At 27.6% G+C, this 13,424-nt stretch overlaps 1 protein-coding gene and 1 long non-coding RNA gene across 2 annotated transcripts; one reads left to right on the forward strand and one right to left on the reverse strand.

The window, feature by feature from the left end:
• The first annotated feature begins 323 nt into the window (after positions 1-323).
• Positions 324-3,001, forward strand: LOC112766073 (uncharacterized). Its single transcript, XR_003184098.3, has 4 exons — positions 324-1,585; positions 2,192-2,261; positions 2,354-2,430; positions 2,625-3,001. It is a non-coding gene; the product is annotated as an uncharacterized lncRNA (long non-coding RNA).
• A 2,761-nt stretch (positions 3,002-5,762) lies between these two features.
• Positions 5,763-12,246, reverse strand: LOC112767113 (myrcene synthase, chloroplastic). The gene is made up of 7 exons (XM_025812995.3): positions 12,061-12,246; positions 11,552-11,807; positions 9,598-9,979; positions 8,897-9,115; positions 8,278-8,419; positions 7,215-7,463; positions 5,763-6,527 (listed from the first exon to the last, which is right to left on the reverse strand). Exons 1-7 carry the CDS (start codon positions 12,142-12,144, stop codon positions 6,231-6,233), a joined length of 1,629 nt encoding a protein of 542 aa, XP_025668780.1. The 5' UTR covers positions 12,145-12,246; the 3' UTR covers positions 5,763-6,230.
• Positions 12,247-13,424: the final 1,178 nt, after the last annotated feature.

The following is a 13,424-nucleotide window of genomic DNA, read 5'->3' on the forward strand; positions in this document are numbered from 1 at the left end:
CGATCTCACTACAAGAAAATATTAAAAATAAAATATTAAAATCGACGACAATACTGTCTATTATTTTAGCAACTTTCAACACCTTCTCCCTCCAATCACATTGCCGACAAAGGAACGGATAATAATTGTTTTTCTTTAAAATCGACGGATCTTCCGTCTATTTTAATAATTAAAATATCGACAATTTTTTGCCGTCGATAAATTTTAACGATGGAGATCTTCTTTTACAATAGGATGAACGGTTTAAATTTATTATATAAAATTGATGGTTAATAGGTTAATTTTTGTTTTAACTAAAATCGACGAACCTGCCGTCGATTTTTATCTAACAAAAAATTATGCCCGCGTTTATTACCCGCGTCCTTCGTTTCAATCAATTTCCCAAACATTAACCCCAAACCTCCAGAGACTCAAAGTTCAGAGTGAAGCTGCTGTTGCTTCTTCTTCTCCAACGCTTGAGAGTAGAGACCAGAGAGGAAGTCACCGTCACGGAGAGAGGCAGAGAGCAGATCAGTAGAGCTTCTTCTTCTCCGACGATTGAGAAAACCCGCCGTCTTTCGTCGGAGAGCAGAGCTTCTTCTTCTCCTCCTCCGCCGAGCCCGCTGTCGCGCCTGCCGCCGCGCCATCCTGTTCATATAAGTTCCTCTCAGTCTCTCTGATTATTATACTTATTTTTGCAGTTGTTGTATCTACTATTTTCATAATGAAATTTTGAATTTGCATTTGTTAATAACAATCGCATCACTGAAACCTAGTTAGCATAATCAATTCATCACATTTCATCAATCGCTTCATCTCTCTGTGCCGTTGTTGCTGCTGCCTTCAATTGACCGTGCTCAATCAAAATCAGTTACTCTCTCTCTTTCGTTCTTCAATTGATTTTTTTCATCAATAAAAAATTTTCAGGGAAGAATCATATCTTGCATTTTTAGGTAACAATATTAGGCTTATGACCTCTTTCCATCGCATTATCACTCGAATTGTGAGCTTAATTTCTTTTATTGATAATTTCTATGGTGTAAATAGTTGATGCATTACTAGTTTGTGATGAAGAAAATGCTCACAGTGTGTTGTGTCGTGTGATGTGATTGAAAGAGTTTATAAACCTACTTTTGATACTTACAATGCTTTGATGTCTGAATGTTATTTGAAACTGTAATGTGAATAAGGCAAGAAAATTATATTGTAAAAGTGTTCAAGAGAGGTTGTTCCCTGATGCTAGGAGTTATAACTGATAACTGATTAGATATATGCCATTGGAGTTGGTGTTGAAGGAAACTGCAGTTAGTTAATCCCTGTTATGGTTTGTTCTGTCTTCTGTGAACATTGATGAATGTTTTGGAATGTGCTAATGATAGGGAACAATGACGGCGCTTGTTGACTGCAACTGGTGCCACAATGCCATGTTGCTGTGGAATTCAGTTATAGCCTATTGATATAATTTAAGATTCTGGTGTTTATACACATGTCATTTGAATTGTTTTTGTTATATTTTAGCTGCTAGATTGCTTGCAGGTTGCATTCTTTTCTATTACAGGTACATAAAGTTTCGGCTGAGGAAGGGTAATACTGGTCTTATTTCAAGGTAAGGGTTTATCTTCAGGTTCAATGAGTTCGTCCACTAATGGAAAAACCTAAGAGTCAAATCCAGTTGAGGGTGAAGTACAATTGGAATTTGGAAGGACCGAATTGCCGAAGTTTACATTCTTTATCACCATCTTTCTCTTGCTGATTGTATCCTTCTTGGTTGTGTTTATATTAAGGCTCTGGAATCATATAATAGCATTAAAGCAAGATGAGTTCCATCTCAAAGTCTGCATTTGACTTTCCTATTGAAGAGGGTTATACCTGCTAATGAGATTGTCATCTATTGATGTCATAATAAAAGATTAAAAGTACAAGCATATGTATGAAATGCTTAAAAAATACACATTATTTGATTGCATTTGGAAGACTATTAAGATGGTAGGAGCTAGAGTCAAATACTTTTGCTAATGTAGTCGAATGTCTATATAATTTGTATTAGCCGTACTATGGTAGTTTTAGCCCCATTTGTTTAGGCTGTGACTAAAAAGTTGTAACTTTATGTTTCCAGAACTAACCTGCGTATTAATCCTTGGTTTATTTCCTTGTGGTCCATTTCTGCAACTTGAACTAACCTGTGTATTAATCCTTGGTTTATATTTTTCAGTGATTTAGTTGTAGCTTCTCCTGTGGAGGATTACTTTTTATACATTGATGATCAGAAAAATCCTAAAAGGGTTAGAATTTTGTTCAAATTACTTTTCTACTTTATCTCCAAAGAAAGAAACTCTTTTGACTCAATTCCTTTCCTCGTCATTGTTAATGGTAGGAAGAAGCTGAGAAAATTACACAACCAATTTTAGATGCTCTTGGTGAAGACTAAAGACTATTCTGTTTGTTGCCAAGGTAATGAATGAATCACAGTTAGTGTTAGCCTACTGATTGTTGAAATTATGCAGTTTTATTTGTAATTATACCTGAATCCTTTTAAATTTTACTGTAGGAGCTGCTTTTTTTCCTTTGCAAAGCTGCATGAACCATTCTTGTTAGTTTTTAGATAAATTAATCTCATTAATTTTCTGTCTTACCTTTTAATACAGTATTGAGAAGCAGCCCCCACATCAAAAAATTTAAAAAGCTGGAATAAATATGGTTGTTTGAGACGGAGATTGCGGCTGTGGCTGTGGCCGTGGCCGAGGCCGAGGCCGAAAGGGGAGGCCTAGGTTATTTAGACTCGGATGATTCTGACGATCTTGATGACTCGGATGATTATTTAGACGAGTATGAGTAGGTTATTTAATTATTTTACTTTGAATATTTTGTATTATTAGTGGATTGCAATTTAAACGAATATAAGTCTAAGTTTAGTTATTTATCTTGTCTTAAGTCTTTTATGTTAGAGGATTATTTATTATTTTGATAAGTTTGTAAACTCATTATCTAATATTTAGTATAAATTTTATTTTTATATTTAAAAGTTTATTTGTCTTGTTATTTATATTCTATATAAATTTTATTTCTATATTTATTTGCATTAATTGTTTACTATTTTTTAAATAGAAAAAATAATTAAAACATATCTATTAAAATCGACGGAATGATTGTCGCTTTTTAATTTTAAAATAGACAAGAAAAATTAAATATAGACAAAGAATTTGTCGGTATCTAAATAATAAAATCGACGGCAACTGTGTCGATTTTATTGGATCAAATATCGACAGTCACGTTGTCGATTTTAGTAAGCATATAATGAACGAAAACACTGTCGATTTTATATAATAATATCGACGGCAACCTTGTCGATTTTAGTAAGAATATAAAATTCTCAAACTCATATTATAGACAGTAACGCAGTCGATTTTATTAAATTATTATCGACGGCTAGGCAAGCCGTCGATTTTATTAGAATTTTGAAAAATCGACAAGCTTTATAGTGACCACCTCCGCCGTTCATTTTACCGTCGAAAATTAATATTATCGACGGCTAAGCCGTCGATTTTAACGATGTTTCTTGTAGTGACTAAGAAAATTTGTAACTACATCTACATATTAACAACATTATTTCTCAACAAACCATATACTCCTCAATCCTCATACTCAACTAAAGAAACGTCCAATTAATTAATTAGTTAGTTAATAATCAGTATTAAGTGACAAGTGATAAATTCCTAATCTCTTAACTTCTTACCAACTTAATGACACATGCTTCTACGATATTTAGCAAGCACTCATATTCTCCATGCTGCACCAAATCCTTCCTTAGATTATAGGCAACAACAAGAAGCAAAATTTTGCAACAACAATTATATGCTTATTTTCTGATTCGAAGTTTAATTTCAAAATCAGCGAAAAGATATAAATATTAATTGCACACAAAAAACATATCAAACATAGCAAAACTCAAATCGATGGGAAGAGAAGGAGAATACCTTCTTACGACGGAAAAATAAGAAAAGGGGTGCGAGTTAGAAGCGACAGTGGAGAGTGAGATCGAGATCAAGGTGAGAGAGATCTTTAGAGTGAGATCGAGATGAGAAAAATCATAAGAGCTTGACATCGAGAAGAAGGTGAGAGACGGTGAGCTATCAAGAAAAAGGGTGAGAAATAGTGAGCCAGCGACGAAGAAGGTTGAAGGCTTCAGGCAGTAGACGGCAGCTAAGGCGACAATGGCGCAAATAGAGAGGGTGTTGTGCTTCAGACGGTGGTCACATTAGGGTTAGTGAGAAGTGTGAGGAATCTGAAGATAGTGTGGCTAGGATAGGGCTAGAGTAACTGAGTACTTTCCCTTTTATTTAAACTAGAGATGGATTTAGCGACCGATTAGTTTATAACACTATTTTCATATTTTTGTCGCCGAATCGATCGCTAAATTTAGAAATAACGACCACTTTAGCGATCAACATCTTTATAACAACATTTTATAATTGGTCACTAAAATTGGTCGCTAACTTAGCGTAGCGACGAAATTGGCGACCAGCTAATTTTATCCTTTTTTTTTTGTTGCTGAATCGGTCGCTAAATTAAAAATAGCGACCGATTTTGTGGCTAAAGACAAATTTTTCTATTTTGGTTGCTAAATCAGTCGCTAAAATAAAAAATAGCGACCAATTTTAGTGACCAACTTCATTTCGGTCAAAGAAAAATATTATTGGTTGCCAAACCGATTGCTATTAGTGACCATTTTTGTTGGTCGCTAAAATTGATTGCTGAATAAAACTTAGCGACCGATTTAACGACCAACATTTTTTTTTGTCCTAAAAATCTTATATCGATCGCTAAATCAGTCGCTATTAGCACTAATTTTTTCAGTTGCTAAAATCGATCACTGTTCTAATAATTTTTTGTAGTGTGTGTTTGGATTGAGCCATATTGGGTTGGTTGATCGAGTTTACAGGTCACACCCGAAAACAATATATATATATATATATATATATATATATATATATATATCAAGTATTAATTATTTAATCCTTCATTTAGCATAGAAATGGCACATAAGTAGGATAAAGTAGAGCTTAAATTTTACCTTCATCCTATTAGCGAATTTAAATTCTCAACTCGAAATTTATTCACACTCTAAATCTCTCGATCTTACTTTACTCGATTTGCAAAAAAAAAAAAAATTATTTTTACTCTGATACAATATTTAGTCCTTCTTCCATAATTTATAGTATCAAATATTATATATTTATGATTAGTGAATTGATCAATTGCTTCCTTAGTGGCATTATGTATTTGTATAAAAGACAGAAATTTGGATTTAAATCTTTACTCGCTCATCGTATTTGATGTATTCATGCAAAAGATAAGAATTTGAATTCAAATATTTACTCATTTATTATATGTATATATATATTTTTAGGAACATTCAGGTTATATATTAAATAAGATGTGAATTGAGAGGATAGGATTGGCTTGGTATTCAAACTTAATCCTACTTGCTATAAATTGAGTTATCAACCTGTTTTAACTATATTGAAGTGGATTAAATATTCACAAATGTAAATTGTATTATTGTCGGATCTAATTTAGCATGACAAAACTCTCTTCATTTACTTTTTTCTAATTTTTTTAGTGAGGTTATTTTCTTTAGTTTTGTAAATATTTATAAATAGAGTAACGATTTTATAGAAAAAAAAAATTGAATAAGGATTTTGACTTTGTGTAGTATAAATGAACTTGATTAGAATGATTAATTAAATTGAGTAAAGTAATTTATGAATTTCAGTGAACATTAATTTAGTAATAGCAACATACATCTTTATTATAGAGCAGGTATTACAATAGATACACTGATAGAACACAAGCCACAATACAACAAATGATGAAAAAACTAAATGCAAAATACAAAAAGATTATAAAGACAAACAAATAAAGCAACAACACCTTATGAAGCAAGTCTTCAAATAGAATCTTACTTGCTCTCATCCACCATTCTTGCATCTAATTCTCATGTGCTTTTATTTGTTCCTTTATATCTTGTCTTATTCAAATAATGTTAAACACACACACACATTTAACAATAGAAACATTATGATTTTTACCTTTGAATTTTGTTTTTATTTATAATTTTGTTCACATTAAAATCAGCAACTAATATTTTTCTCTGACAGAAAAATTACTTGCAGATTCATGTGAAAATAATTCGCAGGCAAAAATTTGTAAATAATTTGCTATATTTTTTAGTAGTTCATAGACAAAAGACATTAACATGTAAGAGGAATTGGTCGAATGATTAATGACAATATACCACTCTTGGCTTCAGAATCTTGAAAAGTATGGTAATCTCCATGATCATACATGGCTAATACCATTCTTGTAAGGCCTAAAATAGAGTCTATGAAATCTTGAGAGAGAGAAGAATGATGAGCTTCTTTGTTTATGTTCTTCCAGAGTGTATTTATAATTGATCTAACATGCTCACATGCCTCTGCCTCTGAAGCTCCACTTTTGTTCATGTAGCATTCAATTGATGAAGGAGCATCTCCAGTCTCTTTCTCACGCTAAACATCAACAACGAAAATACAAAATATTATTCGTATGCTAAAATTAGTCACTAAAATCAATCATTAATATATTTGTGTATAAATATATGTGTGGTTTAATTTATTTTTGATATATATTTGTATTTTAATATACATTTTATACTAATAACTAATTTTAGTAGCTGATTTCGGTAAAAACGTAGCATAATCGATACACTAACATTGTTAAACCATTTTAAATTACTGACAAATTAAATTCAAGGATTTGAATTATCATTCAAGTAAATGGAATGATGGACATAACTGTATATATTATCGAAGAAGAGCATAAAATATTTTATATTATCAGTTATTAATATATTATTTAAATTGAGAATTTAATTTTAATATATAATTAATTATTATAAAAAAATATTATATTTCTATTTAATTATATATTGTTATAATGACAAATAATAACTATTTTATATATATATATATTACATAAATAACAATTCAAAATAACATATATAAATGAATGATTGCGTGGTAAAAAAATTTAAATTATTAATGAATTAAATTAAACTTCCAAAATAAATCTTAAAAAATGTTAAAAATAAAAAAGTTTAACAAGTAAAATAGAAGATAGTGCTGCTTTTTTAAGACAATTCTTTTGTTCCAATGAATAATCATCTTTAATAGAAGAAGATATTTTAGTTTCCGTACCTTATATGTACCAAGGTCATTAACAAGGCGGCAAAACAATGACGTAAGACGAATCATGTTGGGATATTCTTTTAAGGAATCCAATTGCTCCTTTTTTAATGCATTCGGAAGTGTGAAATAAGCATGAAGAAAAAGAACATGTGAGCTTATAGATCTCCAACCATTCTCCAAGTACTCTTCAAAAGTCGGTATATAACCACTATAGTACCATTTTGCCTCAACAAAATATGCCTTACATAAATCTGCCCACTGAACAAATTAAAAGCGGTCAAAAATTGTAAAAATAAGCCCAAAATGATATTAACGCCGGTTTAGATACACAGTTTAATTAAATTTTTTTAAAAAATAATTTAAATAATAAATATTTATATTAAAAATAATTTATAAATAAATTATTTTATATTTATTTTTTTAATTTTAAAAATGTTTATTTTAAAAAAATATAATAAAAAAATTTTATTATGAGAGAAGTTATTTTTTAAGTTTTTCTATAAGTACTTAAATAGTTTTTTAAAAAATTATAATTTTATTTTAAAAAATTGTACCAAATATTAATACTACTATTTTTCATAAATAAAAAATAAAAAATAATTTTTAAAATTTTTTAAACAGGTCCTAAATAGATTTTTAATTAAGAAATTGCAACATAGAAGTTATATATGTATGTCATCATAATTATTAAGAAATTTCACCATAAAGTTGTATAAATTTTGACGAAACTTGAAAGTAATTTGCTACTTCATCATAAAATTAAACTTTATTTTGATTGAGGATTTGGTTTTAAAATATTGGGTTACAATCCTATTTATAATGTTCAAATTTTATGAAATTATTACATATATATGCCTAATAATAGTTAAGATAATGTAGGTGATTCAACAATTGGATTAATTAAAAAAAGTTATTCAATTTGTAAAAAGGTTTGCATGACAGGCATGGCTTATTATATCTTTTGTTAACGAATTATATATATATATATATATATATATATATATATATATATATATATATACCAACAAAGGTAATTATTGTGCAAAAATTATATTAAATAATATATACTTACCGATTTTCTAAGGAAAGGAACAATATAAACTTCATTATTTTGTAGACTTTCGAAGGCTACTTCATTAACAAAGTTATTGAGTGCAAGGAAGCACATTTTCATGTGGTATGGAAGGTTGTCCATACCAAAACTTATATCCCATCTAGAATTCATGAACGAAAATTTATGAATTAATAAGAATTTTATATAATATAAATAAGGTTTAATTACTCTGTTGGTTCTTATAGTTTCGTAAAATTTTTAATTAGGTCCCTATATTTTTTTTCTTTTTAATTGGGTCCCTGTACCAATTTTTTTTTTCAATTAAGTCCCTCTTAGTAGTAATTGGCTTAATTTTATAAAGACCCAACTAAAAAAAAAAAGAATTGGTAAAGAGACCTAAATAAAAGAAAAAAAAAAGTGTAGGGACCCAATTAAAAAAAAAATTGGTGCAAGAACTCAATTAAAAGAAAAAAAAAAGTAATACCAAAAAAAAAAAAAGAAAAAAAAAGTATGAGACCTAATTGAAAATTTTGCGAAACTATAGGGACCAGTAGAGTAATTAAACCTATAAATAAATATCATTTAGCAATAATAATAATAATAATAATAATAATAATAATAATAATATAATACTTACCTCTCAATAGCTTTGGTAAATAGCTCTAAATCTTCTAAAGTGCCAAAGATCTCATACATATCATCTATTGTATTTACTAAGCAATTGACTTTTGTTACAGCTCTTCTAAAAGAACCAAATTCTGGATTAAAATTTATTCCCACGGTCCAAAAGAAGTTTTCCACCAACCTATCTCTAGCAAAACTTAACTTCTCTGCTAAGTTGGTTCTTTTCCACCACCTAATTAAAGATACAATAAAAAAAATAATTAGGGTTAGTACACAATATTTGAAATAATGATCATAACTCATATTTGAAAAATAATAAAATTTGTTATTAAAATTTTATATATGATAGCAAATAATAACAAGTTTAAAAAATACTGTAATAATAGAAATATAAATAGTAGCTAGTATTTATGTGTTTTTCTAAAGAGGAAGTATAGGGAGCTAATGGAGTATCTATACAATGTGTACAATGGAGGTATAGGAATGTTCGATTCAGTAGGATATCAGATGTTTATTATTTTTCATACCCAGATGGTTATTCTGGATAGCATGGGTGTATTATGTTTGAGAAATTAGTAGTATTTTATCCTGGAAGTTCATTTTTTAATTCATATTGGGTCAAATTAAATAAATAGCTCATTGTACACATTGTACAAATATTCCATCGACTCTCTAGTGGGATTCTTTTCTAAATTCATAATCTCTTGTTATTACCTTGACATATCCTTCAACTCTTCTTGGTAAATGCTTTGAACGATGTTAAAATCCAATTTAGCAAACTGAAGAAGTGTAGGATTTAAATTGAGACTTTTTTCATATGTGTTGATGAACCAAAGAGCCTCCCATCTTGGCACCCTCCAATGCAATGGATACTCCAATGAATGATTGATTAAGAGGGATGTGTAGCTACCATCATCATTTCTTTTTACATGTTCTTTGAGAATTTTTGAACTATATTTTTTTGCATCATCTAATATAGTTTCTTCTTCTACTAAATAAAATGAGGCTTCATATAGTGACAAAATTCCCTCAATGCCAAGTGAAGATTGATGTTCGTTGAAATTGTTTGTTTCTTTGAGAAAGAAATCAAACACATCTACAACAATAAAAAGAGATAGTAATTTAATTAAGGTTAATACTTATGTACTTGCTTTTAAATATCTTTTGTACGTACAACCGTAATTGGGTTTCATAAAGTTAAATATTAAAAAAATATATAGGTAAATAACTTTTAATTAGTTAATTTTAAATAATGGTAATTAATAATTAAAAATTTTGAGGAAAAATGTGGTAGTTAAATAGGAAAATGTGTAACTTTTGAAAAAATTGATAACTATACAGAAAAAGATGAAAAAGATATTGTGAAAAAATAGATAAAAAATAGAAGCGAAAAAAAAAAAAGGGTAAACTATTACTTATATTCCAAATATTAGGAGTATATAGTAATCTTGTCTCAAACTATTTTTCATTCTATTGGTGTTCCAAACGTTTCATTTGAATCACTCAATGTTAGCCCATCATTAACATAGTTAAAAATTACTAATAAAGTGTGGCATATATAATAAATGTTTCATGTAAGAAGCTCCTATAAATTTCATGTAAGAAACTCCAATATGTTACCATTGTTAACAAGAGTTGAACTTCATATATTTTAGTAAAAAAATCTTTGATGCCATGTAAAATGATTTAGAAAGTGAAAGCTAGTTGCAATGTTTACCACATTTTAAACAGTTACATACTTATTATATTTAATATTACATAATTATTTTAATAATATTCAAACATATAAAATAAAATAAATAATAACTAAAAAATATAAAATAAGATAATCTTAACATATTTTAGACTCATTTTTAATTTGTTATTGTCTCCATATGACCCTTAATTATATATAGTTGATGAACAGTCACACGTATATTATCCACTATATCCAACAATAATTGTGTGGATCACAAATTAACACTTGTACTAGCTACTTGCCATGGTTTTTTATCCACTATATCCAACTATCATGCCATCACTATTATTGCAAGGAATTTGCTATATATTCACTTATTTTATTATCTGTTTTATTAATAAAAATATCTTTTAAAAAATATTAGGAATCATTATATTATTTTTATTAATATTAATAATATTTTAGACTAACATCTTAATCTTATACTATTAAAGTTTAGTATTCAAAATTTAAAATTTAAAATTTAATTAACAAAAAAAAAAAATTTTATTAATCATGTAACACTGTTTTTTTCTTTAACTAATAATATTCGATGAACAAAGTAATAAATGAGTAAAAATTAGGAAAAGAAAAGAATTTTTTTAAGAAAATATTATTGATTATTGAACAAAAATTAATTTTCAATCTTTTTCCTTTTATTATTTACATCCACATATTTATGGCATGTCCTCTAATTTAAATTTATTAAAACTTTTGATAAAAAGTGTGAAAAAATATTTTTAAATATTTTTTATTTTAATAATAATAAATTCAAAAATATTTTTAAATATTTATTTTAACAACCAATAACTGTCAAAACTACTAATATAATTTTTTTGGAAAAATGAATAAACATAAAAATTGTTCTACTAAATATATTTTTTTAGTGACTCTAAAAACTATTCATGTTTAAAAAGGGGATCAGATTATATATAAGGGTTTAATGAAAACCTGCAGATATATCATATCCATGCTGTCTTAAGAGCCTGAATCCAAGTGCTGTAGTATACAAAATATTCGTATTGAATATTTGCATGTTGTAAATGTTGTCCAAAATGCTCTTTATTTCATCTTTAAAATGATAAGCTACTCCAAGTCTTTGTAATATATCAATAAGCTCAAGTTGATGAACATGATTTTCCACTTTGTAAAGCATCATTCTTACTTCTTCCCTTAACACTTCCCTTTTCTTTATGTATGATTCTTCCTGCATTAATTTTGCAATAATAATTGAGAGATAATAAACAAATAAGTTCAAATAATCTAAAATTATTTTATTTAATATTTATTAATTATTATTAAAATAATTATGTGATTATATATATAATAAACATATATCTATAAATATTATATACATAAAAATATAAATATTAAATAAAATAATTTTAATTATTGTCATTATAATTTTAATTAAATAAATATTAATGGTTGGATATAAAAACATATATAATACTATATACCTTATATTCACTTCTCAGTGATTGAATATATTCATACTTCCAAATGGAAGGTTGCAAATCTCCAAATCCTCGTTCAGCAGCCATTGATGGATGTAAAAGACTGAGACCTTGCTACTTTGAAAGCTATTGTTAGCTCTGTGTGAAGTTTGTTTTTTCTGTGAACTAGTATGTAGTAGTGAATCGTCCTTTATAGAGATTTTCAAGAGCATAACCAGGCTTTGACTTTTCTTAGTCCATGGATGTAAATTAAAAAAATATACAATATATCTAATTTAAAAACTACTTAGATAAAAATGTCCAAAAACATCTTTTTTTTTTAGATATTTTTTAATAATTAAAATTCAATAAATATAATCGATTAAATTATATTATTTTTATTAAAATTAGACCGGATAAATCACTTTAGTTGAAAAGCCAATAAATTAAATTTTGAACCAGTTTAAATTAATATTTTTTTAATAAAAAACAACAACAATATCTCTATTATAAAAAATAATTAAAATACCCCTATATATATATATATAATTTTAAATTTCAAGCCTACGACGACAGAAAAGTAAATAAAGGACTAAAATTTATGATTCTTAAAATTAATATATATAATAGGAGTATTTTAGTTATTTTCTATAATAAAAATATTGTAGTTATTTTTTATAAAAATAATATTAATTTAGACCAAATCAAAATTTAATTTACGATTCTTTCAGTTAAATTAATTTATTTGGCCTAATTTTGATAAAATAATATAGTATAATCAATTATATCTGTTAAATTTTAATTATTAAAAAAAAAGATATTTTAGATGTTTTTATGTGAGTGAACTCCATCTAACTTCAGTAAAAAACAAACATAATTCATATTATTTTTCTAAAAACTATCAACATCTATATATGTGTTTATTATTATTATTTTTTTTTAACAACAAAAGAACACACCAAATATACTGTACATTAAATAATAAATTATGCTTCAATTCCTTTTTTTTTTTTTTTGGGTTTGATGGATTGGACAGCTTCAATTCCTTTTAGTCCTGATAATTTACATGCAAGGATGCTACCCAATTTGCGATTTTGTAATGGAAGGAAGCAAACAAACTTCGAAGGAAACAAAAAATAGAGGGAGATATTTTTGGACAGGAAGAGGGGCACATTTAGTTTAATGTGCAGCATTTTAAATGGGCAACACGAGTAATAAAATGTCAAACTTATAAGAAAATCTCTGAGCATTGTATTAAACATGGTCGCGGTGGCTTCATGTGTCATCTCAATATACAAGTCCAAAAACCTAGCTGGCCCACTTCTAATGTGATCTCGTTTTAAATGTTAACGAATGTTTTCATGACAAAAAAAAAAGAGCAATGTTTC

The sequence above is a fragment of the Arachis hypogaea genome, chromosome 17, assembly GCF_003086295.3.
Source record: "Arachis hypogaea cultivar Tifrunner chromosome 17, arahy.Tifrunner.gnm2.J5K5, whole genome shotgun sequence".
Taxonomy (NCBI): domain Eukaryota; kingdom Viridiplantae; phylum Streptophyta; class Magnoliopsida; order Fabales; family Fabaceae; genus Arachis; species Arachis hypogaea.